General features: G+C 46.5%; 1 protein-coding gene across 1 annotated transcript in view; it reads left to right on the top strand.

The window, feature by feature from the left end:
• The window catches only part of DPP6 (dipeptidyl peptidase like 6), a 772,535-nt gene that overhangs the window by 522,324 nt on the left and 223,222 nt on the right, over positions 1-26,989 (top strand). The window contains exon 6 of the mRNA XM_027101408.1: positions 7,378-7,430. Coding sequence (XP_026957209.1) covers positions 7,378-7,430 — 53 coding nt within the window. The remainder of the gene's footprint in view (positions 1-7,377; positions 7,431-26,989) is intronic.

Here is a 26,989-nt window from a genome sequence, read left to right as displayed (position 1 = left end):
GTTTTGAGGGAACATTTACAAAATGTTACAAAAGGAACACGAACAGTGCATGACTCTCATGAAGCATCTGTCATGGTCCATGAAACCTTGGCTTGGGTTTGGGAGACAGATTGCTCGCTTTCTCCTGGGGGACTGGCTGTGTGTTAATTCTCAGTAGAGCTGGGTATTGCCAGCTAGAACCTAATGGAATTTCCTTCTCTTTGGGAAATAGAACTTTTAAAACTGTGAGGAGATAGACCCTCTGGGTAAACACTTTATTTTCTCCAATTTTAAAGCCCCAGAAATCTCACATTTTCCAACTTCTTTTAGAGTTTTTATTTTTTCCCTTCAGGTTTCTATTTTTTTCACTCATCAGCGTGCATCTCATGCAGATAATTTTTCTTCTTTTTTTTACCGTTCGGTTTCCAAATCTCACTTTCGATCTTTTTCCTGTGTTAATATTTGCCAGTACTTTTAGCCTCTGTTCACATCACGTTACCATATCTTATTTCTTTAACCACGTATTCCATCCATGTGTCCTTGATCCTAACTTGGGAGACTCTTACTCTGAGCTCATCTGCACCCTCTGATATGTTTAATTTCCTCTATAAATATAATATAGGATCAAATAGGAAAGGGATAGGCATGTGCCCGGAGCATCTGCTTTGGGATGGTCACACCTGTAACCGAAAGTGGGATCCGGCTGCTCGCCACTTAAAAGCCATTAAAGAGGCCAGGTTGGTGGAGAGGGAAGTTTGCTTTAGTTTGGAGGCCGGCAGCCGGGGCGGGGGTGGAGGAGAGGGCGGACTTCTGTCCAAAGGCCAGCTCCCCCCCCTCGCCGCTGACAGGCAGGGGCCAAGAGCTTTTATAGGCCGAGGGAGGGGGCTACATGCAGCAGCAGCGCAGTCAGCTCTGACCATCATATTGAGATCGGTCCTGCGGTGGTCTGACCAGCGTCACCTTGATTGTTTTAAGTACAGCTAGTCTTCAGTTCCAGGATCGGTTTGTTCCCATTTCCTTGAGGCCAGTTCTCAGAATTGTGGCAGCTTATGTCATGGCTACGTCTGGTCATCATGTAGTTAACTTCTCCCACCTGGTGGGTTTCAGTATCTGTAAGACAGCTCACAGGACAGGGCTCAGAATATTACCTATAGCCCTTGAGGAGGAACTAAAGGTCCTTGACTTTGCTTACTGACTATTATGATTTGATCTCTTTTGACTTTTTTCTGTTGTTTCTGCATTTTCTCATTTCTCTGATTAAACTTATTCTTTGGCTAAAGTGTTTCCACAGATGAAAGGCAGGCGATGGACACGGGAGGGCAAGGACCATAGGGTCCTGCTCCGTTTCACACCCATTCTAGCTGCACTCCTCACAGCGGCTGTCCAGCCTCTGCTTGAATTCTGTCAGTGCTGGGGGGCTTACCACCTCAGGGGACCATCCATCTCGCTATTGGAACACTAAAGAATAGAGAGATTGTGCTGACCAGGCACCAGGGCAAAATCTCAGTTGTTTTCCTACCTCTCCCAGCCCCTGAAATAGGTCAGCTCCAACTCTGCATTCTCAGTGGAATTCCTGTTTTCTTACAGCCCAAAAGAGCAGAGAAAAAAAAAGTTTCATGGATTCTGCATAATGCTAGTCACTCGATCGTATAATTCTCCTTAAAATTTAAACGAGAGCATTCTTGGTTCCTTTCTCGTGGTTTAAATTTCCTGAACAAATACTCACAGCTCTAACACTCAGGCTCAGAGGTTAAGTAATTTTCCTGAGTTCACCCCTCGGCGATCAGCAGGCTGAGAACTGACCCTGTGTCTTCCTCTAAGACTGTATAAGAATAGTAGTGGCTCCACGGGAGTAGGCGTGTCCTGCTCCAGACCTGTCCCGAACCCCCACACCCCCCACACTGCTCCCGACTGGCCGGGAAGCAGGGACTGGCCGAGGCCTTGGGCAGGAGGGGAGGAGCGCTGGCGGGGCAGCTGGAAGGTCACTGGGGCCACTTAAGCGTCCCAAACTAGGGCAGTGTTACTGGGGATGGAAAATGCGCTCTGAATTTAAGGTTCATTCCAAAGTTACAAAGTCCAGTGAAATTCGGAAACCAGTTGTACATGGACAGTAAAGAAAGGAAGGAATAGAAATGGTTGGCGCTAATTCCAGTATGTTTCTACCGAGAGACCAGGTAAGTGGAAGAACATCAAAGAGAGTTATTTAGGAGGGAAAGAGTTTATTTGGTTTTCAAAATATTGAATGTGGTGTAAAAGTTTTGGGTAAAAGCATCTATGCTGAAAGCCCCGACACAAGCTGAAGATATGAGTCTAGAACTCAGAAGATGGACCAAGTATAAAAATATGAATTCAGTAAGAAGCCTCACAGAAAGCAGAAATGAATGTGCTCTTCCAGACCAAGGGTGTAGACCTACAAGGGAAACCCCCAAGAGTGGCAGGTTGGTGCCTGCGTCCATTCAAGGGGTCTGCACAGCAGAAAGGAAAGGCAAAGAGGCTGGAAGGAGGAAGGCAAGAGGAGATCGAAAGCAGTGACCCGCCATGGAGTGAAGAAGGGAGAAGGATTCCTGTCCCCTTTATCACGTACCGCAGAGAGAGCGAGTGCGCTGGACATTAGGAAGATATCATGTGTACGGCAGCGGGACATCCGCCTGGAGGTGGCGCTTTGAGGACGTCGGGAGGATAATGCAGTGGGTTCAAAGTGATAGAAAGTGAAGCAGTGTAGGCTTTCCTTATGAAGTGCCACGATAGTTTCAAAGAAGGAGTCGGAGGGGTGGCAGGGAGAACGACCAAGGATTTTTTAATGTGGGAGATTTGAATTCTACAGATTCGGGAGACGGAACAAGGAGAGGGAGTGATGAAAAATATAAGGCACGTTATTCGTGGTAGAGGAGTTGATAAAGTTCAACAGGTATCAGGAGGGGATGGGGTCAAGATCTCAGAGGTTAGTCCCGGAGAGGAAGGATGGAGGGAGGCCTGAAGGAAGGTGCTTGCCATAGGGATGACGAGTGGGTGATAGATTTGAGAAGGACTTAAGAAGTTAATCTGGCACAATTTGGAGATAGATTGAATTGAGCCAGAGGAGGAAGGAGGCAAAGAATGGAGTCAGGAAAAACTAGGTTTTCAGCTCAGATTACTGAGGGGATGAGGGAGCCACCGACTGGGATAGGAAGTATCAAAGGAGAACTGGGTTTTAAGGGTAGATAAGAGATAACTTGGAGAATATTGAGTTTGGGGTGCCTGTGAGACATAAGGTGGAGATGTCGAGGGGGGAATCTGGTACACTGGTCTACAGTTGAGGAGATAGATCTGTGAAATTACCAATATTCAGATAATCATAGTTTAAAACTACAAGAGTGGAAGGTTTCATAGAGGAAGAAGATGTAAAGTGAGTCTGGGTTAGTATGCGTGATGGGGCTGAGGTAGGAAAGACTGGAGAGAAATCAAAAGTGTGGCTCAGGGGGTGATGAAGGGAGAGGATCAGAAAGAAAGCTGTGGGCAGAGTGATGTTTCAGAAATATTAGAAGCAGACCAAATATGACCTTAGCCCAAGACAAGCCCTTCACTGGTTATTTTTTCCCAATTATTGAATGTCAGTATCAACTATGTTGCATGATATATTTTTAAAAATACTATGCTGAAATTGTCTTCCCATCTTGTGAATGGTATTTTGGGTAACAGGTTTTCATGCATTCATTTTCCAAGAGCAATTTGTTGCTGTGGGAAGAAACCGAAGTAACTTATATTCATGAACTTCTAAAAGTCCACTCACAGAAAAATAACAATGCAGTCTTACCAACTTCCAACTCTTTGTACTTTCTTCCATGATCAGAAGTATTTAGAGTCTGTTTTAAAGAAAGAAGCATAAATACAAGAGATAGAGACCACAAAAAAAAAAAAAAGAAAGACTTTTATCTCTCCAAGGAACAAATTCTTTCAGTGAGATATAGTTTATTGTTAATGCGTTTTGAGGTAAGCCATTGTGCAAATGAAACTCTTGAAATTTGTCCTCTTTCAAAGTTGTTTTCTTTGTGCCTGGGGTTCTTTTGGCTCCAGGTTGAGGGAATATTTTGTGGAAGAGAATGGTATTTGATTGTTTCATCTTGGAGCAATGAGAAAATCCTTGCATCTTCCTCCCACTTCCCCATTTTTTTGAGTAGCACTGAGTCATAATTGCACTTTCATGTTAAAGGCTTTCCATTTGCATTAACAGTTTACTCTGGAATGCTTCTGTCCCATACATAGTTGGCAGATCCAGTCTCTACTTCCTGACTCTCTTTCATTTTGTTTGAATTTTTCTAATTAGTGATTTAGTTTTCCAGATATTCTATTACATTTCCCATCCATATATGCCGTCTTTTTTCTTTTTGCCTGACAGTACAGACATAGAATTGTAAAGGGGTAGTTCTCTCTCATCTTCTTCTTACCATTGCCCTTATAAGGTTATTTTAATTCTGTCTTCCTTATTCTCATTGCTTCCACTCAGAAGATAGTCACAAAGCTGAATTTCAGGGTCATTTGCAGGTATATTTAAAGAGGTATGCAAAGATGTAAGTCTAGGGGTTTGGGAATGTCATAACCAGAGAATGAATTGAAATCACTGTTTCCAGATTAAGATCAAGAAAGACAGCACATGTCCTTACTTTGCGTGTTTATTACGTCTGCTGGTATTCTGGATTTTTCAGTTGACAACAATCAACTTGGATTTGTAACTTGAGAATTAAGAGCTATACCCCTTGTTCAGGCAATTTCCAGTATGTGCTTAGAGAGAAACAGACCTCAGGCCAAATCCTGCTTGCGTTTGACTCAATTCTCCTATCCTAAAAATGGAATACTAATACCTTCCTCATACAGATTGAATGAATTCATGTATGCTAAGGAGTTGGCATGCTACCTAGTACATAGTATGTGCTTCAGAATGCTAGCCATTCTCAACACCAGCATCACCACCACCGTCACCTTTGGTGCTTTGGACTGTTCTCTGCGGTCATTTCAAAGGCTTCCTCCAAGTGTTTTTGCCTATAATGGCCCCCCACCAGCCCCTCACTTCTTCTGCACTGACACTCTTTCGATAAGGAATTTGTATATTTGTTTTAGAAGTTGCTGAAAGTTTTTAGGGAGGGAACCCAGTAACTCAGTGTACTCACATCTGATTTATTAGCTATCTTTTTTCTTTGGATTTAAACTAGGTATGTTATTTACCTATTGCTGTGTAAGAAACTATCCAAAACTTAGTGGCTTAAGATAACCAACATTATCTCGTGATTACTGTGGGTCAGGAATTCAGGACCATCTTATCTGAGCATCTCTGGCGCACGTTCTCTTGTGAGGTTATCAGCCAGGGCTGCATCATCTGAAGCCTTGACTGCTGGTGAGGAATCCACTTCCAAGCTCCCTGAGTTCCTTGCTGGATGTTGGTGATCGAATGGGGAAGAACCTCGGCCCCCCACCACATAGACCTCCTCACAGGGCTGCTCGAGTGTCCTCACACCATGGTGGCCAACCTCCCCCAGAGCAAGTGATCTGAAAGGGAGCTAGGAGGTGGCCACACTACCTTTTATAACCCGCTCTCAGAAGCCTAGGACCATCATTTCTGTCACATTCTATTTGTTTGTGTCACTAAGTCCCCCGGCACTCAAGCGTACGGAATTAGGGTCCACCCTCCCTCCTCTGCCCCTCTTCCCTGTGCCTCCCCTCCTCCCACCCCCTTTGCCTTTCCTCCACCCTCCTCTACCCTTTCTGCACCTCAGCTTCCTATCTTAACAAGCAAAGGTAATCTTTTGCCTTCCTGGGGTTACTGTGAAAATAAAGTGAGACACATAGTATGAAAAGACACGTGTTGGAAGGAGAGGTCGGAAACACTACACAGCACAGCACCCGATGCCATAACCGTGGAGAGGTGAGACGGATCCACCCAGCTTCTGCTCCAGCGTCTGCTCACAGAGGCAACGTTCTGTCAAAGCTCCAGGACCTCGGAGGGGCTCTCTGAGCATCAGTCTGCTCAGGACACAGGGGCTGGTCCACAGGCCTTTCCTTCTTCTCCTGGGGGAGCATCACTGGGCAGCACTTCAGAAACAGCAGTTAGGGTCCTCTGGCCCCGCCCAGATCGCCATGGCAGCTCTGTGAAGTTCTTCTTCACGGTTTTGTTCCTTAGAGGTTATTTCTTCATAATTAGACCAGTATTTAAAGTAACTCCCCAGTCAGATTCCCATCTCCTGCCATCCAGCAGGTCACCCCAGGCCCCATGTGTCTGGTTCAGGAGTCTTGACATCACTGCAAGCAAAACGTCATTGGGACTTAAGTGCTGTTGTTTATTTTCTCCAAATAACTGATCCACTGTGACTTCCTAGAAATTAATCTTGGGGCCCAGACTAGATGGGGGGTCAGAGGTATTAGCAAATCCTACCCATTTTTCCTTTGAAGATTCACTTCCATCATCAGTTCCAAATGCATGCATATTACACGTGCTCTACAGTAGATCTGTCTTACTCAGCTGCATGTCCCTCACCTGTTACCTGTAGAGAGCTGCTTTTAAAATGCTAGTCCCTGAACATTTGCCCACACAGGGTGCCAGCTCTCCAAAGTTCCACAGGTAGAGGAAAGAAAGTGAAGTGTACGGTTCTCACTTCAACCCAGTGGGGTAACCCATCACATTCCACACCCTGGGGAGGGCCTCTATCCAGAAAGCTGGAGAGGATGGAGACCACGTTCTCCCTTCTTTGGGGGTATCCCTCGCATTGTAGTCACTGCATTTATGGGTTGGGGAGTATTCTCCTGGGTTCAAGAGTTTAAGAAGGACATCTGAGATTTGGGGGTTACAGGAGTTTGGAAATGCTGTTTTGTTGTTACCTTAGTTTTGAAAGCCATGCTCCCCTTGCAATGAGTTCTTAGTTTATTGACCATTCCGTGAAGCTAAAACCTGCACATCAAATTGTCCAAGGGGGCAGGAGTTTGCCCAGTGAAGCCTATCTTGGCTTCGGTACTCACCGAGGATTCACAGTAGAATCGGCCATAGTTTACAGCAGTGCGTGGGTCTTACAGTTTCAGGGTCCAGCTGGCTGTCAGGCAGCCTCCAGTGAGTAGTGTCCTCTTAGTTCTGTGCTACATTTAGTTGAGCTGGAAGTCTCTGCCCCTGATTTAATCACAAGCCAGGTAGTCATGGAGATGACATCTAGCCTCTGGCTGCCTGGTAAACTACATGCAAATGGTGAAAATAAAACAAACAGGGTATGCAAATTAACTTCCTGAGTAAATAAAAGACTTTGCCGCCAGGTCTCCGGACTGACTACTTTTGGTCCAGGGCTGTTTATTAGGAGTCACAGCAATTTGAAAAATATCATAATCACAACCATTGTCTCAACGCTTGTTTTATTGTTTCTTGTGTTTTTTTGTCTGTTTCAGATATATCAACACTCCTATACTGGATATTATGTCCTGAGCAAAATTCCTCATGGGTAAGATTGTTCTTTCATTTTCTTTTAACGCGAAATCTGCAAAACAAAGCGCAAAGCAGAGCGCTGATTAGTTGCTTAATTCTTAGGGCAGGAAATGAGGCACCTTATTTCTTGACAGCAAAGTGTCCCCATGCTGTGGGACCTCCGTGATGCCTCCAGGGCCGAGGGGGTCACTTGAGTCCAGTTTCTTGCCCATTTGTGAAGCCCCCCTTCCTAGAACAGCTCCACCACTTCCTGCTCTGGTTCCCAGGTTTGCAGAGGAAGATTCCCCCTTCCCCGCCCCACTTTGTAATCAGCTGTGGCCCCTCTAGGGCATGGTGATTCGACCTAGGACTCCCAGGAAGGTTCCTGGTTTTATATACGTAATAGAGAGGGCAGCACTCCTAAGCTCATCTTGTTTCTCAAAAATGCAACATTTGGGACCCAAAAGTGTGAGTGGGGAGGGAAGACATGAGTGCAAGCGTGATTTTGCTGAGTTTTCAGTTCTGGGTAGACACAGCCGCACACAGCGTGGGGTGCGTTATCAGGAGCTCATCTTTGGAGTCCGGAGGTGTTAAGACATGATTGAAGTTTGGTGAAGCCATTTGTTGAGTGGGCAAGGGGAAAACCAGTTGCAGAGCAAGGAGAGTGTGGCAGGGATGGCTTTTACTGCTTCCATTTTTATTTTCTTTCTCTCCCCTCGTCTTCCTCCTTCCTCCTTCCTCCTCCCCTCCCCCACCCACCTACAACCCCTCCACCCTCACCCCTGCCTGTGTTCTTGTTCCCACCTTTTCCTTCTCCTTCATACCCTCTACGGGTTTCTCTCACTTTTTGTTCGGAAAGGTGAAGTGCTCAGGAAATGTTCAAAGAAATGGGATTGTGCTACTGGCAATGTTGTGTAAATTCCTGTGACTGTTTACGGGGAGGCATCCTAATTTTCCTAAGCAAATTTAAACAAACAGCAGGAGTTGCTAAAAAGTATTGTTCCATAGAGAGCATTAATCACAGCATCTGTGTTTCACAACTGCTGCTGTCTGTTTTCTACTAAGTTTAGGTAGAATATGAGCATATCCTTGGAAAAACAACATGGGGAAAATAATTTCACTTGATAAATGAAAGATACATGTAGACATGCGGCCAAATGTGATTAATCATTTCCATTAGACTAGTAGAAAAATCAAGCCCCGAGAAACTGAAGATGACCCCCGTAGTGAAAACAAAGTATCCATAGGTGTTTTTTTTTTGAAAAAAAAAGCACAGTTCAAATAGAAACTCAAATGTTTTTCACTAAGGACGAATTATTCTATTATTTTTCAAGCAGATATGCATCTTCCAGGGTCACAGCAGGCAGGAGTATATTATGCCTTGAGATTTATCTACCCCTTCTGGGAACAATAGAATTTATTGTAGATGATGGATATTTCATTTCATCTTATATAAATTTGTAAAACTCAAAACCTGAAAAGCATTTTGTGCTTGACACATGGTGTAAAGATTTTACTGCATCAGTTAGAATTTAAGAGAAATAGGTTCTGAGGACCTGGCACAAGAGTTTGCCAAACCAGCCACAAACCGAAGGACAAGATGGTGTGTGCTGAAGCCTTGGTTTCAGTGCTCACGATGAGGATGATGACCCCTCCATAGAGGATGCCAACGAAGAGTGAGCTGCTTTTGGTATTTTTAAAATAATCATAGTAATAATAATTGCCGTCATGTATTGAATGAGTCTTAAGTGCGCCCACCCTAGCATATCAGTCCTGCAAAAAAGCATTCTTCTCCGCCTTTCACAGTGAGAACTCTGTCATCTCATAACTGGTGCCCAGGAGAGCTGGAATCCAGCATGGCATGGCTCGCTCTCAATCTTGTGCCATCAGAACAACTGCCTTGGGTAAAATTACAGCTGTAAATATCAGATTTTTAGTGGTGCTAATTTATTGCTTTTTTTTTTTTTTTTTGCGGTACGCGGGCCTCTCACTGTTGTGGCCTCTCCCATTGCGGAGCACAGGCTCCGGACACGCAGGCTCAGCGGCCATGGCTCACGGGCCCAGCCGCTCCGCGACATGTGGGATCTTCCCGGACCGGGGCACAAACCTGTGTCCCCTGCATCGGCAGGCAGACTCTCAACCACTGCGCCACCAGGGAAGCCCAAAGCTATTATTTTTAACATAAAGTGTTTCACTAAGTCTTTATATCAGAATGTCAACAAAATAAAGCAATCTTTCATGATAGAGATTCTAACCAGGTAAATGTTCTCTGTTAAGGGTCCATTGTGTGTTTTCATAGCAGTTTTTGGTAGACTTGGCTGTTTCTTGACATTTTCCTGACATGACTCTTTTTTGGATTAGTTTTCCCATTGGCTTGAGTGCTTTTTTTTAGAAAAATTGTATTTCTATATAATTATAATTTCTTGTATCTTTTAAGATCATTCTGAAAATCATATGGGCTAGAGAAAATCAATCCTTCTATAACAGAAATCAATTTTAAGAAAAATTTGGTATACCCTGTAGTTATGTAGCATTGGCATTTTGGAGTTTGACAAGCAGAGCAATAATAGAACAGAAACTGAGAAGTATTCAGAGGCATTTTGTTTACATGTCAGGCCATCCTCTGTGGATATTGTTGCCCTAACCTTGCTTATTTACCTGTACCAAACAAATTGTACAGAATTGTATTCCTTTGGAACTCTGGTTGACTTATGAAGTCACATTCTGCATCTGTGAAAATAATAAACTGAGACATAGATTCCTTCTGCCCAGGGTTACTCTCTAACATTATAGGCTGGGGTGCAGAAGAGCATTCCATCTATTTAGAAAATAGAAATCTAGGTCGACAGCATAGCACAATGCCCCAGTACCTTGCCTGATATCATGACACAGGAGTTAAGAACTGAAGCCCTGTGGTCCCAGAGACCTTAATGTGAATTCCAGTCTGCAACTGACTGTTGGCTGTGTGACCTTGATAGTTGCTGTACTTCTACAATCTTAGTTTCCATATTTTTAAGATGTTAATAATAGTGCTCACCTCATAGGCACATTATAAGAATTAAGTGGAATGATACATGCAAAGTGCACAGCAGAGAATTTTGCTTCTAGTGAATGCCTGGGAATGTTATTCTTCATATTGTAATATATCCCCAATATATATTTATAGTCTTGTAATTAAATTTTTTTAGACTTTACTTTCTAGCCAGCTCAAATCCTTTCTGTTACAAGGAGAGGAATGATATAACCCCTACAATAATAAAATTCCCTTTAATAATTTTTCAAAGCTAAGACTTGTTCTGTGACACTCAGGTGATTTTAATGCCCACGTGATTTTTAAAAATTAATTAATTAATTTATTGGCTGCGTTGGGTCTTTGTTGCTGCACGCAGGCTTTCTGTAGTTGCAGTAAGTGGGGCCTACTCTTTGTTGTGGTGGATGGGCTTCTCATTGTGGTGGCTTCTCTTGTTGCAGAGCACGGGCTCTAGGCGCGCAGGCGTCAGTAGTTGTGGTACGAGGGCTCAGTAGTTATGGTGCATAGGCTTAGTTGCTCCACAGCATGTGGGATCTTCCTGGACCAGGGCTCGAACCCATGTCCCCTGCATTGGCAGGCGGATTCTTAACCACTGTGCCACCAGGGAAGTCCTGCGCATGTGATTTTAATTTCTCTCTTAAAAGAGATGTCTATAGCTTCAACTATCTACAGTTCTCAATGCTCAATAAGTTCTGTTTATCTCATCTCAATCTGACTTACTGCAATTAATTTTTAAGACTTTCTTATTTTGCCTCCAGTGGAAGCCGAAAAGACAATATAAGTCAACAAACATTTATTGAAATGCTGTATTGAGCAACAAAAGCACAGCTGCTATCCTTCAGAAGTTTAAAATCTTGTTGAAGAGGAAAGACACAGACTTATATAACAATGTAAAATTAAGTGCCTCAAATGGGTATTTTAGACACTGAACACAAAAGAAGAGATGTCATAAAGGATCTCAGAAAGGAAGTCTGGCTTGAGTGGAGCCTTATAATTGAGTAAGTTTTGTCTTGTTTGGTTTGGTTTGGTCTAATAGATGGAGACAGAGAGGAGATGTTCCAGGTCGGGTAAATCATTAAACAGGCTTGACCTTTTCCATGAGCCAGCATCTTCCTGGAGTTAGTGGGGTGCCAGGCCAGGCCCGAGCAGGGCTGTTCTCATTGGGCTCTGCATGGGGAGAGATAGGGTTGGGTGGGTTTAGGGTGAGCCTGGCGTGTGGAAGACCTAAACCCCACCCCGGTGTGATGGGTCTTTCCAATAAGAACACACTGAACACGGAGCAGAAGAGAGACGTGGTGAAGGTGGCGGGCGTGGATTAGTTTTATGCATGTGTGTAGAGAGAAGGAAAGGGATGAACAGGAACATGGAGCCAATTAGGAGACCCGGTGGGGAGCAGTGAAGGCTCAGTGTAGGGACCACATGATTGGGGTTATGGGCATCTGGTGTTCACTTGGAAAATGAAGACAGATGCCAAGGGTTTATGCTCCATGTCCCTCTAATTAAATCTGTGGCAGCCTGTGCCTGTGTGAGTTGAGCCTGATGCATGAGAATATTGAAAGTAGTGAGTTCATGAGGGCAGTGGGGAGAATCCCAGCAGTGTGTGTCTCCACATCTCCTTCCCAGGACCCTGCACTGGACCTTCCACTCAGACACACTTTGCTCTGCAGAGCTGCCGGAAGTTGCATGAATAGGATTGCTTGTATACCCTGAGGAGGTGCCAACATGAAGCCAAAATGTAGGAGAAAGAGAGTTCTGAGAATGGCATTTTACGTGTCTACCGTGGCATCCGGCAGGGAGAGTCCTGCTGTAATCGGCTTTCACAGTAATTTCAGAACTGTGGACAGCTCCAAGCTCTCCTGTAGGACTTGGTCTTAGCTGCTTCCGCCCCTCCTGCTCCCTTCCCCTCCAGGCCACCCTCCATCTCTCCCTTCCTCCCCTGAAATCCAAACTGTTAGCAAGCACTATCAAAATAACATGCACTTTAAAGTCAGATCTATCTGGGAATAAATTCCCAGTCAGCCTTTCTACCTGTGTAATCATGAAAAAGTTTCTTTGCTTCTCTCGGCACTATTACTCCGCACATATGATGGAAATAAAATGCCTGACTGATAGGTTCATGTAAAGGTTATGAAGTACTGTAGGATAACGAGATGGTGCGTTTAAGTGCCTATTTTGGAGTGCAGAATGCACTACGGGCTTTTTTCATGGTGGAAACAAGACCTTCCATTATACAACCAAATCTAATTAATCTCTCTCCCCGCAATTTCCCTACCTTTAGACAGAAAATAAATCTCATCCTCGGTGCCAGCTCTGATCAGTTCTAATGGCTTCCTGGAGCGCTGAGTTTAAAGGTGGTCTAGAGCTAGGCCTGGGCTCTGTGGGGAAGGATGCCGTGATCGATGCGTCAGGGTGGAGGTGGAGGGGAGTGGAGATGCACGTGATGCCTTCCAGGTGCCGGACCTGCTTGCCTCAAGGACCGCATCGGTGGCATGTGCCAGCACTGCCCCCCGCAGAAGGCCCTCCCGCCTTTGCTCTCCCCTACCTTCACCCCATCCTCCACACACGGGCCAGAAACTTCCTGCTCATGGTGTCCAACTCCTTCTGCTCCTTCAAGCCCCGATATCAAAACCCCTCCCGTAAAAATCCCCCTGCAGCTTCCTGCACCCCTGGAGTAAGACTGCCTCACATTTCACACTGTAATGTATCCTTGCGTTAGATTGCTAGTTACCTTGTTGTAGGTATATAATGTTTCTGAACAGAATGTTTAGAAATGTTTTCAATATGCATTTACTGCCCGACACATTTCTCTCCTGAATTCCAAGGTGTCAGGTGTCAGAAAGAGGGGTTTTGCTGGGAGGGGCTTGGCCTGTGTCTGTGGCCCTGGTGGCCGTTGCTCAGGATGAGAACAGGGCTGCCCAAGAATAACCACAGGAGAGGCTGCACCCGTAGATCTGAGCTACCGGCAGAAAAGCCACTAGCCACATGCAAAGGGGTTCTTTTCCACTGAATCATTTGCTGTCCTCAAAAACTTGCCTGCCACATCTGAAGATTTTCAGGCAAACAAACCCGTTTGGAAATGAGGTGAAGATATGCATGATGCGTCATTTTGTCAGGCGCCTTGTGGAGCCTAAACGTGTATGTTCGTATCCTTGAATTGTTCCCAATGCAAGAGGGAGTCCGTAGATGTTGGCTGACAGTTGAGGAAGTTAGTTAATTAATTAAATGATATTGTCTAGTATAAGATGCAAGCCTGGGACCCACCCCAAATCAGTTAGACCAGAGTCTCAGAGGGTGGGACCTCACGAGAGTTCTTTTAAGTTACTGGTGTTTCTAGTTTGAATATCTGGGGTCAGCTGGTCCTACCCCACTTCTTCACTTGCTCTCATCACTAAGTGACCCCCAGGACTTTATCCGGAGCTGAGAAATAACCCTTCTATTTCTGGAAAAAAATGACAAACATTTCCCGAGAAACACTGATTTCTTTGTCCTCTCGACAGAGAAATAGTGGCAGGTCGCAGGTTAACAGCGTTCTCGGAGATTTATTTCATGATATGCATTAAAGGCTCAATAGCATTGCCGTCTGCACCGCGGAGATGAGATACAGCCTTGCGCTTTTGTCTTCTGAGTTCATGCCCAGAATGGGACAGTGGACTCAGGCTCATTCTGTGTCTGGGCTGGAGTTTGACGTGAGCGCCACCTAGTGGGCTCAGCCTGGAAGCCGCCTATTCCGATTCGTGCATTTGCTCACCAGCTTCTCTTGAAGAATCACAGGGCCAGTTCTAAGTCACACAAAATTAGAGGCAACTATGTTGAACCCTTTCAACTGGGCCTGAGTGTCAGTCACCTGAGAAGACTCTGTCTGCATCCCTGAGGTCAGCTCTGTTCTTGTTCACAGACCTTTTCCTAAAGAGAAAAGGCTGGTGCATGTGGCAGACTGCCCTGGAGGCCAAGCCTGCCAGATGCTTGCAGCAGCGTGTGCTGTGCATCCACTCCTGCTGCAAAATGATGGGCACACACCCCCGCCACAAGCAGGACTATACTAGCCACGGATGGAGAGTGGAAAGGCCACGTGTGTCGCTTGCTGTCTAGTCTATTTTGTTCTGTCTTCACATCACCTTCTCTCTGATCCAGGCGGTCCGTACGGGGGCTGGACACAAAGCCCCCTGCCTTATTTACTTCAGTGACATTCGCATAGATTAAACCTCAAGGACAGCCTTGTCCAGAAAAGCAGCTCTCAAGGACAGCGGGATGGGCGGTCATCCAGACTCTAGAGAGACAAGGATACGCTGGTCACATCTATATAGCTACAACCTCATTGCAGTATAACTTACTTATAGTAAAACTCACACTTTTTAAATGAGAAGTTTTCATTATGTTTTGACTAATGGGTGCAATCATAGAAGCACCTCCACAACCAAGACAGGGAACATTTCCATGTCCCCAGAGTATTCCGCCATGCCCATCCCCCACCCACTGTGGGTGCCCCTGGCGTCCAGCCCTGTAGTTCTGCCTTTTCCAGAATGTCTTATATATGGAGTCATGTGTACGTAGTCCTGGTGAGTGGCTGCTTCGTTAGCGTGCCTGCTTTCAGGGTTCACCCACGTCGCTGCTGGTGCAGGTAGGTCATTCCTTTTACTGCTGAGGAGTGGTCCAATGAGTGGATAGACTAGTTTGCTCATGTGTTCTCGCCGTGTAACACTTGAGTGGCTTCCAGCTTGGGGCTGTTGTGAACGAGACTGCTGTGAATGTTCGCATACAGAATTTCTCATAGGCACGTTATCATTTTTCTTGGGTAAGTAGCTAGACGTAGAATGGCTGGGCCATACGGTAAATGTATAATTTGGTAAGAAACTGCCAGATTGCTCTCCAAGGGGGCTGTCCAGACCCCCTTTGTAAACTCCCCGCCCCATCCTCCACCTGGTCCCTGCGAGAGGCCAGCTGATTTGCGTGCTGGGGTTCCTGCCCAGGGCAGAGCCTGTGCCTCTCCTGCCCAACATGGGCACTCGGGGGGCCCTTCCAGCCAGGTCCCCACAATCGTTCCCTTTGCAGCGCTCTGTAAATGACAGGTCCTTGGGGAAGTAGGTGGCGAGCAGGGTGGAAACTCCCTGAAGAGGCTGTTCATGGGCGGCCCTGGCACAAACCTCAGGAGCGGTTAAGAGGACTCCAGCCCCAAGCATCACTCACCTCCTGGACAGATTGATTTAGGAGGAGGGCGTCTCTTTTTGAGAATCACCTCTCGTTGGCGGAAGGACCCGGTCCAAAAGTGTGCATGTTCCAGCAGCTTGACGCTGAACTGCGTCTGCCAGCTGCTTCAAGGCTGAAGGGGAGCAGAGGCCCCACACCCAGCATCCAGCATCTGTACAGCAGACACCCGCCTCTGACCTTCGGGTTCCCGTCTAGGCTAGCAAAGGGCATGGTAGGCTGTGTCAGGCGCTCCTGTCTGCTCTGTTGTTGTGTCTTGACTACAGCAGGGAAGGAGGCAGGCCACAGCGCTGGTCCTCCAAAGGACAGCCCGTCCAGGCTGTGTACCGGACTAGTAAGTATTTCTGAAGCTGCTCACAATGGCCGAAAGAACATAAGCTGTGGCATTTCTCATTGAGAAGGCCTGATTCCCAGACCTGAATCGCACAGCATTCGGTGGAGATGACACAGCTGTTTGTTCAGGTGAAGCTTTCGGCTCCCAGGACTCAGCTCGGCCAGCACCGCCTGCCGCCACTGGGACACTCAGGGGCAGGTCGATGCACTGCCGGGGCCGAGGCACCTGGATTAAGCAGTCACACAACAGTAAGGCTTCTGCCTCTCTGGACTGGAAACTAACAACCCTCCCCTATAGCCCGGTGTTCTCTCCATCCAGCAAGGCCTACGGAGGTTCCCACACTGCAGGGGGAGGGCTGCGGCCCAAGAACCCTGTAGAGCAGGGATGCCCAACCCCCGGGCCACGGACCGGCACTAGTCCGTGGCCTGTTAGGAACCGGGTCACACAGCAGGAGGGGAGCGGCGGGTGAGCGAGCGGAGCTTCATCTGTGCGCACAGCGGCTCCCCACCGCTCGCTTTACCACGTGAGCTCCACCTCCTGTGAGCATTACGGTGAGCTGTATACTTATTTCATTATATATTACAATGTAATAATAACGGAAATAAAGTGCACAGTAAATGTAATGTGCCAGAACCATCCACCCCCCCCCCCCCCCCCCCAGTGGAAGAATTGTCTTCTATGAAACTGGTCCCTGGTGCCAAAAAGGTTGTGGACCGCCGCTGTGGAGAGTTAGCCTGGTCCATGAACTCAGACATGTGGACACCAGTTCCCAAGTACGAACACAAGGTCAAGGCTTTTCCATCTCTCTGCACATCTCTGATTCACCGCATCATGGCCCTGATGTACATTTCTATCGACATTCCAAGCACTTGGACGGGCTTTTGGGGCAGTGCTAACAAACACGGCTTCCTCCCAGGCTCCCTGCACAAACGGCCCAACGTGGAAAGTAAGGAGAGAAAAAAATTCAAGTGAGGGCTGATGTGAGCCTCACACTTATGCATCAGTGGTGTCAGAACTAGAATTCCTGAACCAGGACTGAAGCTAAGAGCAGACGTCCTGCTGAAGCCCGTGAACATGGCCCCAGGGAGGGTGCTGCCATCCTTTGCCGGCCCCTGGTCTGTCTCCCTTACTTGCAGGCCACAGGCAGCCCTCCGGATCTTTCCTTTGCTTCTCTCCCTGCAGTTTCCTACTGCTGACCTTGTGGCATCTGAACACCATCCGGCTCCTGGGCTCCGTCCACTCAGCTCGAAACCATTTCACCCAAACTGCCCTGCCCAGACTCACCCGTCACTCCAGGCAGGAGCCACCCTCATTCCACTTTCCATCTTGTCACCTTGGTGCCTCAAATGAAGTTCTTTCCTTATGCCTCTATGCGTGTCTTTAGAAACTGTACCATGTAAGCTCCAGCGTAGGCCCCAATTCCTTTCTGCTCCCTAATCTCTTGATTTCCTTTATGAATGAATGAATGAACCTTCGAATGCATATGTAGGCATTTCGTGAGCACTTATCGTGCGTCTGATTCACAGACCTTAACATATGGAAGCTTATTTTGTACTCGTAACAATGATGGGGTGTAGGTCTTAGCCCCACTTCAGAGATGAGAAAGCTGAGGCTCGAAGTTGGAGTAACCTGCTCAAGGTCACACAGCTGGTTGTTGGCCAGGACTTCAGCGGGGCTCTTGCGGCTCCAAGCATAGCATCCTCTCTGTGACAACATCACTTTGCTCTGCATTCCAGTCTGACGAGAGACACTGAGGCAAACTGAGCACCACACCCTTCGTTTTATGGAGGTAGCTCTTCCCCCTTGTGTTGAGGGCCCTTTGAAGCACACAGTAGGGCCAGTATTCACTAGCTCTGAGGTCCGGGCATGACCCAGTAACCAGCATTGTTTGACCAGCGGAGGTGACGTTGATGGGTGCCTCTACTCAGTGTGTGTCTGCGTGGCCTCGAGCTGCAATTTATGTTCTGTTTGACGTCAGAGAGTAACAGTCAACATCGGTGCTGTTTTGATTTGACAGACAAAGGATATCTGAAGCAAATAAGTGACCCCTATCAAAAGAAAATTATACATCATCACATATTAAGTATAAAGATGCTAAGAGGCCAGATAGGAGGATACCCCGAGGGCCCTGTGTGTCCCTGGTGATCCCAGACCACCCGCCAGAGATCATGGCTCCAGGCTAGCCCCCTCCAGTCTGCTGTGCGCTGTCCCATGTGTCGGCTACCAAGACAGCGTTACCTCCTAGAGGAGAGGCTCTGGGGTTTGGAAGCAGTGAAGGGGTGCTTTTCCCAAAAGAAGGTCATCCCTGAGAGTCTCTGTCCCGTGAGGAAACGGTGAGTGTGCACCTCGGTGGAGGTGACCTTTCGAACCTGGGCTGAAGGTCACGGAGCTGGGTTCTACTGTGTAACCTCAGGCACTGCCCTTGGTCTCCTTGTTCCTGGAGCTAAAGGCAACTGCTCCAGATGCTCTAAAGGGCTGTCAGAGTCTTATGTGACTTTGGAAAGTACTAAGAATATAGTTTTGGTTTTGCATTAAAATTCCTACTTCCATGTGTTGAGCATACCTGAGCTTTCAAATGACCATCCCCTGTTCCCCACCCCCCCCCCCAACTTTCCCAGGAACCCTGAGAAAAAGGGAAAACTTGTCTTTTGAAAGTCAAGGAAATCCGATGGCACTGGTTGCCCTAGTCCCTGTGGGCACAGCCCAGGTATTTATCTGAAATTATGTGGCTGGACCACGTGGCGATGCTGAGAACTCAATCCAGGGAGGGAACTCGGGCATGCTTATTTTGTAGGGAATAAAAATCTGAAATAGAAGGGTTGGGTTGAACCCTTTTGAAGAAAGAGCCGGTGAACAGAAAGATCAATACTCAGACAAGAGAAACCCAGAGCGGCCGAAACAGGCAGTGCGCCCCCCCTGCAGAGGAACGCTGTCCTTGCCCATAGAGAGGCCACTGTCCCTGTCTGAATGACAGGTCTCATCCCTTCACTCTGTCCAGCTAACCGGGCAGCTTCTGATGACAGTTGAGCTTAATTGCTTCATTCACGTGAGCCTGATCAATTGGCCCGTTGTATTTCTCATCAAAAATTAATAGACTATCTTTCTTGGTTATATATAGATCCTTATGAGTTTGACTAAAATTTGGCTGTAAAAAGTCATCTAATTAAAGTCAATTAAAAATATAAAGAAATATATCCTTCAAAAGAATTGGTTCTTACCATGCAGTGGTAACCTCTAAGCACGGGTCTCACTGTTGTCGATGGTGGTAGTGTTGTGGTTGGTCTTTACGTTTGACTTTCACCTTCAGATCCCTGTGTTTCATAGATGCTAAACAACGCAACTCCAGTCATGGGAAGTGTTTATTTTCAGAGGTGGGATGCCCTCTGCCACTTTCAACTTCTTGTTGACAACAAGATGCCCATCCTATCAACAACAGGGCATTAAGCCAGGCCACTTGTCCTTTTGGTATCTAGTGCTATTTTTGGCATGATTTTTAGACCCACGGAGAGAAAGGTCTTCTGTGAAAGTGATTATATCATTTTGAGTTCCTAGGTGTCCTTATTATCTTGACATGGACCAAAAAAACCTGACTTTAGCTATGTCAAATTGTCTATTGCTGATTTGTTACCAAATTAATGCCAAACACTAAGTAGCATTAGAATGGAAGAAATACTTTTTGCCACAAAGCAGAGAATTCAGTCTTGGATAAAGAATGTTTTCCCAGTCTATGGAGAAAAATCATCTCTGTGAGTGTGTGTGTGTGTGTGTGTGTGTGTGTGTGTGTGTGCGCGTGTGTGTGTGTGGAGGAGGAGGAGAGAGGGAGAATGCTAAAAAGAAAAATTCCTAATTTAAGTCCACTGCTTTCTTTTTCCCCCAAATTAAAGTCAATCTGAAAGTCATTTATTTATTTATTATTTTTAACATCTTTATTGGAGTATAATTGCTTTACAATGGTGTGTTAGTTTCTGCTGTATAACAAAGTGAATCAGCTATATGTATAGTATACATATATCCCCATATCCCCTCCCTCTTGCGTCTCCCTCCCACCCTCCCTATCCCACCCTTCTAGGTGGTCACAAAGCACCGAGCTGATCTCCCTGTGCCATGCGGCTGCTTCCCACTAGCTATCTATTTTACATTTGGTGGTGTATACATGTCCATGCCACTCTCTCACTTCATCCCAGCTTACCCTTTCCCCTCCCTGTGTCTACAGAGTGCAGTAAGTCAGAAAGAAAAAAACAAATACTGTATGCTAACACATATATATGAAAATCACTTTAAATCATACATTTGCCATGAGAAGCCAGACCTGAAAAAAGACTCCTTTGAAAATAGAGGCCATTGCTACCAATGTAGTCGTCTCTAAAAGCTGCGTGATATGTGAAATATTTTCATAAAGAAATGGCAAAAAAACTTCTTTTACATTCAACTTCAAGGATTCTTCACTAGATGGAATCAGCCAGAGATGCAGGAATATATCTGCAGATGGAATCAGCCAGAGATGCAGGAATATATCTGCAGATGGAATCAGCCAGAGATGCAGAAATATATCTGCAGATGGAATCAGCCAGAGATGCAGGAATATATCTGCAGAGGCTTTATCAGCAGGACCTGTTCTGGAAACCTGTGAGTTCTGCCAGCTTCCTACAGGTCCGCAGAAGTGGCCCATGGACTATGCAGGGGAGATGGTTAGGAAGCTTGAGGTAGAGACTCATCCTGATCACTCTCAAGCTGCTTCTCGTTTTTCTACAACAGGTTGAACTGTTTAAAGAGCCATGTTTTCAAAAGTTATTTCTCGACCCCAGAAATTTTATACAATCGTAACCAAAAAAAAAAAAAAAAAAATCGGCTAGCACTGATACAGCAGTTTCTAGGTCAGGTATTGTTCTTAGTGCTTTCCATATACCCCTCATCGAATGCTTACAATATACCTATGATGTAAAGGCTCTTACTGGCCCTTTTACATATAAAAACCCAGGCGTAGAGGGTACAGTGGCACAGTGAGTCAGTGGCAGAGCCAACATCACCCCCAGGCGGCCCGGTTGCAGGGATGACTCTGCTAAGGGTGGGCGCGCTGCCTGTTTCTGCCGCTCTGGGCTTCTCTTGTCTGCATATTGACCTTTCTGTTCACCCCCGTCCTTCTTCAAAAGAATGAATGAGGAGCTCCAGGTCAAGAGGGCAGAGCAACTTTCTCTACTTTCAGGTGTTCTTAAGCCCCACCAATGAAACAGAAAATAAAATTTAACGCATAACCCACAAGGAGCAAAGAGAAGAAACATAAACAACAAAATTGTGAAAGTTGGAAAGCAAAGGGAGAGTGGGAAATGATGCAGCACAAACATAAGACAGCCGAGTCCCACCCCAAGCACTGACCTGGTTTCTCCTAACCCCTCCCCGCCCGCCCCCAGAGTGGTCCTCAGCACACAAGGCACAGGCAGCGCTCAGTTTAGACCGCATGGTGCTTCTCCTGGTTGGCTGTGGTCTCCACGCTGGTGGCTTAGCCCTTTAGAATATCACCTCTGATGAGAAGGCTTCGGCATGGGCCCCTCCAGCTGCTTTTGGAAAGTCGATGGATGGGCTGTGGAAGAAAAACAAGGGCCATTTGAAAATTAAGAAGCCATCAGAACCCCAGTTTTTCCTTGCCTACTCCCCTGAACACTAGAGGTTTATTTCTTGGCCAGGATAGAGCAGAGGCCCTCCGATAGAGGAACACTGGGACAGTTTAAGGTCTGAAACAGGGACGAAGAGTTGCTCACACTGATGGAGAGACTCCTTCTCTTTCCTTGTCCCAGACACGAGGCAGCTACGCTTCACCCACCGGGGTGGGGACTGAGGGATCCTTTCCAGAAGAAACTGACCAAGCCAGGTCCAGGGGATGCCGACCAGAGGACCCAAATGCCCCAGGCAAACCTTCCCTTCTCCTCAGAGCTTCCCATCAGCTCCTCAGCCCCAGGTTCCTAAATGTGGCCCACGAGAAAGAACGTGATTGGACTGAAGAAACCTTCTCGCCTGAAAGATAGAAATGAAAGCAACAAACAGAAGCAGAGAGAAAATAGGAGAAAATAGGGATCATAAGAGGAGAAGCAAGTGTCAGGACAAAACCTCTTCTTAATATCCTCAGATAATATGTTACTCTCATGAGACAAAACAGAACAATACATACTATTTTTAATTTCAGAGAACAAAAAGCTCTTAGAAATGAAAAGTATGATAGAAATGGAACTCAATAGAAAAGTTTAGAGACAAAGGTGAGGACATTTTCCAGAAAATACAACAGAGACAGACGAAGAGATATGAAAAGTGGCAAAGAAGGTTGAGATAACAGAAGATAGAGGAAAGGCATGAAGATTTAGGGGCCCAGCTGAGAAATTTAGAAGCACATTTGGGAGTTAGCTAAATGTAATTTTTAATGATACAAATGAACTTATTTACAAAAGGGAAACAGATTCACAGACACAGAAAACAAATGTACGGTTGCCAAAGGGGAAGGTAAAAAACGGGGGGGATAAATTAGGAGTTTGGGATTAACATATAGTAGTGTGTACTACTATTTATAAAATAGACAAACAACAAAGACCTACTGTATAGCACAGGGAACTATACTCAATATCTTGTAATAACCTATAATGGAAAAGACTCTAAAAGAATATATATATGTGTACATACATCTGAATCACTTTGCTGGACACCTGAAACTAACACAACATTGTAAATCAACTGTATTTCAATAAAAAATTTTAAATAAATATAATTTTAAGCCCCTGTATCCACTGCATGTGGGAATCTCCTCTGCTTTCTTCCAGTTCACTCCCCGTCTACACAGCATCACGTCTCACCACATCCTTTCATGGGTTAAACTCGTCCTGGAGCCCTGTTGGCTGCTAACCATGGAGCACAGCTCCGGAGCCAGGGCCACTTGAGTAGGAAAAATCCAGGCCGCACTGCCCAGTCCTAACTGTGTCAGGTGCCGCCCAGGTGGGCCTGACTGTGGGCAGGCTGCTGGATTCCCTTCTCAGAGGAATGGCTCTTCTCTCTGCAAACTCAGCAACAGGAGTCACCCTCAGCACGCCTCTGGGCTCGGCCTTCACGGTTTACACATGGGCAGCCCGAGGGCACCGGGTGAGTGACGCCCTGAAGCCCCAGGGGGCTGGACGAGTGTCTGAGAGTTGGAACCTCCTCCCAGGGCCTCCTCCCGCAAAACACACCTTGGAATAACAAGATTGTTTCAGGCCTGGTTCTCAAAAGAAGCCCTAGATTAGATAAAATGTCAGTGTTAAGCCTTTGAACTTGAAAGGGATGACAGACCAGATGGAGGGGCGAGTCTGTGATCAGCGGAGGAGGAGGTGGCGTCCTGGAACCAGCAGTGGAATCTTACAGAACAGAAAGAAGTTTCTCTGCAGGCTTCAGACATGTGGGCTGCTACTTCAGCCAGGCGTGGGGATGCTGAGGAGATGCAGAGGAGCTGGAACTCGTCTTCACCTGAGACCTGCTTTGCTGATTAGTGTAGAATCTGAATCGTTCCTGCTCCAAAGATAATTTTTCCTCTCTGTGTTCGGTACCATTCTGCTTTCTCATTTGTTGCTTTTCATTCCCTACCTGACCTGTTGGAGATTTAATGTTGTCTGGCTTCTCTGGGTTGTGCTTTATTGTTATTATTATTATTATCAATATACACAGTTCAATTGGTTTAAAATAATTCCGCAACGGGCCTCATCGGTGTCTTCAGATAACAGACCCAGCTCTCGGTCAGGAGCAACGTTCATCGGGGCCATGCGTACAGATCCCGGGAGCCCTGCCCCTACATGCATGTAGAACATGTGTGTGGTCAGGTCCTCAGGACTACACAGAGGTGCCGTGGCCACCCAGCCTTCCCAGGTGTTCATTCCAAGAGCCAGGGCCAGCCCACGCCATCAGTGTGTGATTCACTGCCATCAGTGAGATGCAGGGGTATTTAGCTGGGCCAGTTCTCAAGCTTTGGTTTATTTTGAAAACACCTGGAGAGCTAATAAGAATGCGTATTTCTAGGATCTCTCCAGAATGAGGTATATTAGGTATGATTCGGTCAGATTTGGTGGGGCGGGGCAGGGGGCAGAAAACCCAAAATAACAAAGGCTTTTACAAAGTAGAACTTGTTCTCTCGCACGTGAAAGTGCAGAGATGGGTGCCCGGCTGGTGCCCAGGGACCCCGGCTGCCATGTTGCCGCCCCAGCCTGGTGGCTTCCACATCGCGTCTCTTGGTGGCTGCTCCTGGCCTAGCGATCACGTAGGACTCTCGGCCAGCAGGAAAGGACCAAGAGGAGAAGAGCATGCCTTCGTGCCCGTGGCCAGGGCCAGCTGTTGAGGGCCCAGGAGGGATTTTTTGAGGACAAAAAACGGGGAAAGGGTGACAACCCACTCTGCACAGCACACAGGGATGGAGACCAGGAATCTGCCTCTTTCAGCAGCTTCCTCAGTAATCACGATGCAGGGGTCTCTGGACCCGCTGCAGAAGCACTAACCAGCTCACCTGTACTCACAGCCAGACACCAGCCTTTAGCCTGCTGAGCAGAATGCCAACAGTGCCTTACATAAAAAAACGAATTTATCTTCAGCACCACCCAGGAAGTAAGTTTCATCGTCCTCATTACAAATGATTCCAATGACTTCTCCCAAATATTTGACAACTCAGATACCAACGTCTAACACATAGGTAGGTAAGGTAGGAAAGAGTAAAAGGAGGCATTCAGAGAGAGAAGGGGACGGGGAGGAGAGGGGAAGAGAGCGGATGCAGGGGAAGAAGAGCAGGGGCGAGAAAGAGGTGTCATTCCAGAGCGGCTGGGGGACGCCTCCAGCGTCCGGCTCCTGACGGCCCACGCCCTGTCTTGCGCAGGGCACTGCGGCTCATCTGTGTGGGGAGAAATACTTGGCCTTTGGGGAGTTCTCACCTTTCCTAACTGTTTCTGCCCGTTTAGAAGGGTCGGCTGGGCCAGTGGGGAGGGAGGCTTTCCTTTTGTAGATGCAAGTCCAAGGTCTGTACCTTTCAAATGACACCATGAAGATCACTTTGTCCCAACCATCTTAACTGCCCCCCATGCAATACGTTGTTCTTATTTTCCATGTACTCATGTTGGAAGTTCCAGTTACTATGACTGAATATCAAACTACCCCAAAACTTGGGGGTTTAAATCTGACATTTACTGGGCTCACAAGTCTGCCGTTTGCACGGGGCTGGGGCGACCAGCGCGTCTCTGCTTTGCGCTGCAGTGTCAGCTGGGGCGGCTCCTCAGGAGGCTCGCTCCCTCCCGTGTCTGGTGGCGATGGCTGTCAGCTGAGACCTCGGCCGGGTCTGTCACCTAAAACACCTCGATGTGGTCTCTCCATGTGGCCTGGGCCCCCTTGCAACGTGGTGGCTGGTTCCACAGGCGAATTTCCCAAGAAAGAGAACCTGCGGCGTGCAGTACTGCCTTGTGACTCAGCCCCAGGAGTCTCATTTCTGCTGCATTCGACTCTGATGCAGTCAAAAGCACTGCCCAGTTTCAAGGATATAAACTCCATCTTTGGATGGAAAGTGCCAAGGTTTTGAAAAAGCATTTGGGACCAGAAATACTGTTGTGGCCATGTTGGGAAAACCCCATTTGCCACACAAGCTGAAAAGCTTTGCTCAGTTTTCTTTCTATGGTTTATATGGTTGTATTCAAAATATATACGTATATATAATATGCATTTTTTAACTGCACCTGCACACTTTGTCCTAAAATTCAGATCTGGACTTTCTTGAAGACCGTGGACAGAGTGTATTGTAACAGAGCCCTGCTCTCATTGTATGAAAGGTAGGCTTCCTTATCTCAGCTTTCTGTAATCTTAGATGTAAAAAATATTTAAAGTTCCTTAATAAGTAAGACTCGTAGCCTCCCATCCAGATATGTATGGTCTACACTTAAATAGTATGACTTCTTACTGCCTAAACCATTCATGGCAAATCTCCCAACTGTCTACCATTTCTACTGAATATCCGATCTCTCCTTGGAAGAGATGCTTGAATGGAAAAATATAAATTGTTTATGAAAGCCTTTAAGAAATAGTAGAAACAAATGTCTTAAGCATAGGAATAGGAAAATGTGACTTTCTCCCCATATCTGTGATAATACTTGCTAGTGATAGCAAGAGTGTTTGGGACCCTGTGGATTCATGAGAGTTCATAATGAAACGGTAACTTCCAGAGTCCCCAGGTTTTAACACTCCAGTCTGCTCATTCTGTTTTTTTATTCTGTTGAAATGTTGGCGGTTTTTCAGCCTAGCTAATGTTTCATCAATTGCTAGATGCCAGAAACTTGAAGGGACCTTATCATTAATGAACCCCATCTTATTCCAAGACTTCATAGAACCGTTCGTGCTCTTTAGGGAAATTCCGCACACGATGTGCGTTTCCTTCTCAAACACTGTGAGCTGATAAAGGGGTATCGACCGCCCTGCTTCCTCCTGAACAGAATGGGGATAAGCGACTCTCAGGAGTCACTGACTCAATGGTGAGCAGCTCCCTCCAGACCCTCGTCTCCATCACACGCTGCCTTGCTGTGCTGTGTGCAACCGATTTTCATCCATCAACTACAAGGGTTGGTCTTCGGTACCAACTTTGCTTCTAAACCATGGAAGAAAGCTTTCAAATAGCTGAGGAGTTTTAAGGTTTTGATTACTTGTCTTTTACACCATTTATGTTCGCTGAAACCACATCTTGGATAAAAGAGTTCCGAGCAATTTGTTCTCTGGACCAATGATAGCAGATTCTCCCAAAGTTGGAGATTATGCCCATGAGTTGGCGGAGAGGGTGAAAAGGCAGCAGGAAAGGACAGAGAGGAAATGCAGACCCTCTGAGTGGAAGAAAGGCAGAGAGCACTGTTGTGAATTGGCTACGCTCATGTCGATCCACTTCCTTAAAGAGCTTCTCCTGTTCCTCTCAAAATTCCTGTTTTCCCCAGTCTACAAGGCGGGGATCTCATTTCACTCCTGACACAGACTGAGAAGCAATCACCGACTTCCTTGAAGCCTGTGT

Source organism: Aethalodelphis obliquidens, unplaced genomic scaffold (genome assembly GCF_003676395.1).
Source record: "Aethalodelphis obliquidens isolate GAN/ISIS:26980383/991018 unplaced genomic scaffold, ASM367639v1 scaffold5, whole genome shotgun sequence".
NCBI classification, from domain to species: Eukaryota; Metazoa; Chordata; class Mammalia; order Artiodactyla; family Delphinidae; genus Aethalodelphis; species Aethalodelphis obliquidens.
The sequence above is the reverse complement of the archived record's forward strand: the minus strand, read 5'-3'. Positions and strand labels throughout refer to the sequence as shown.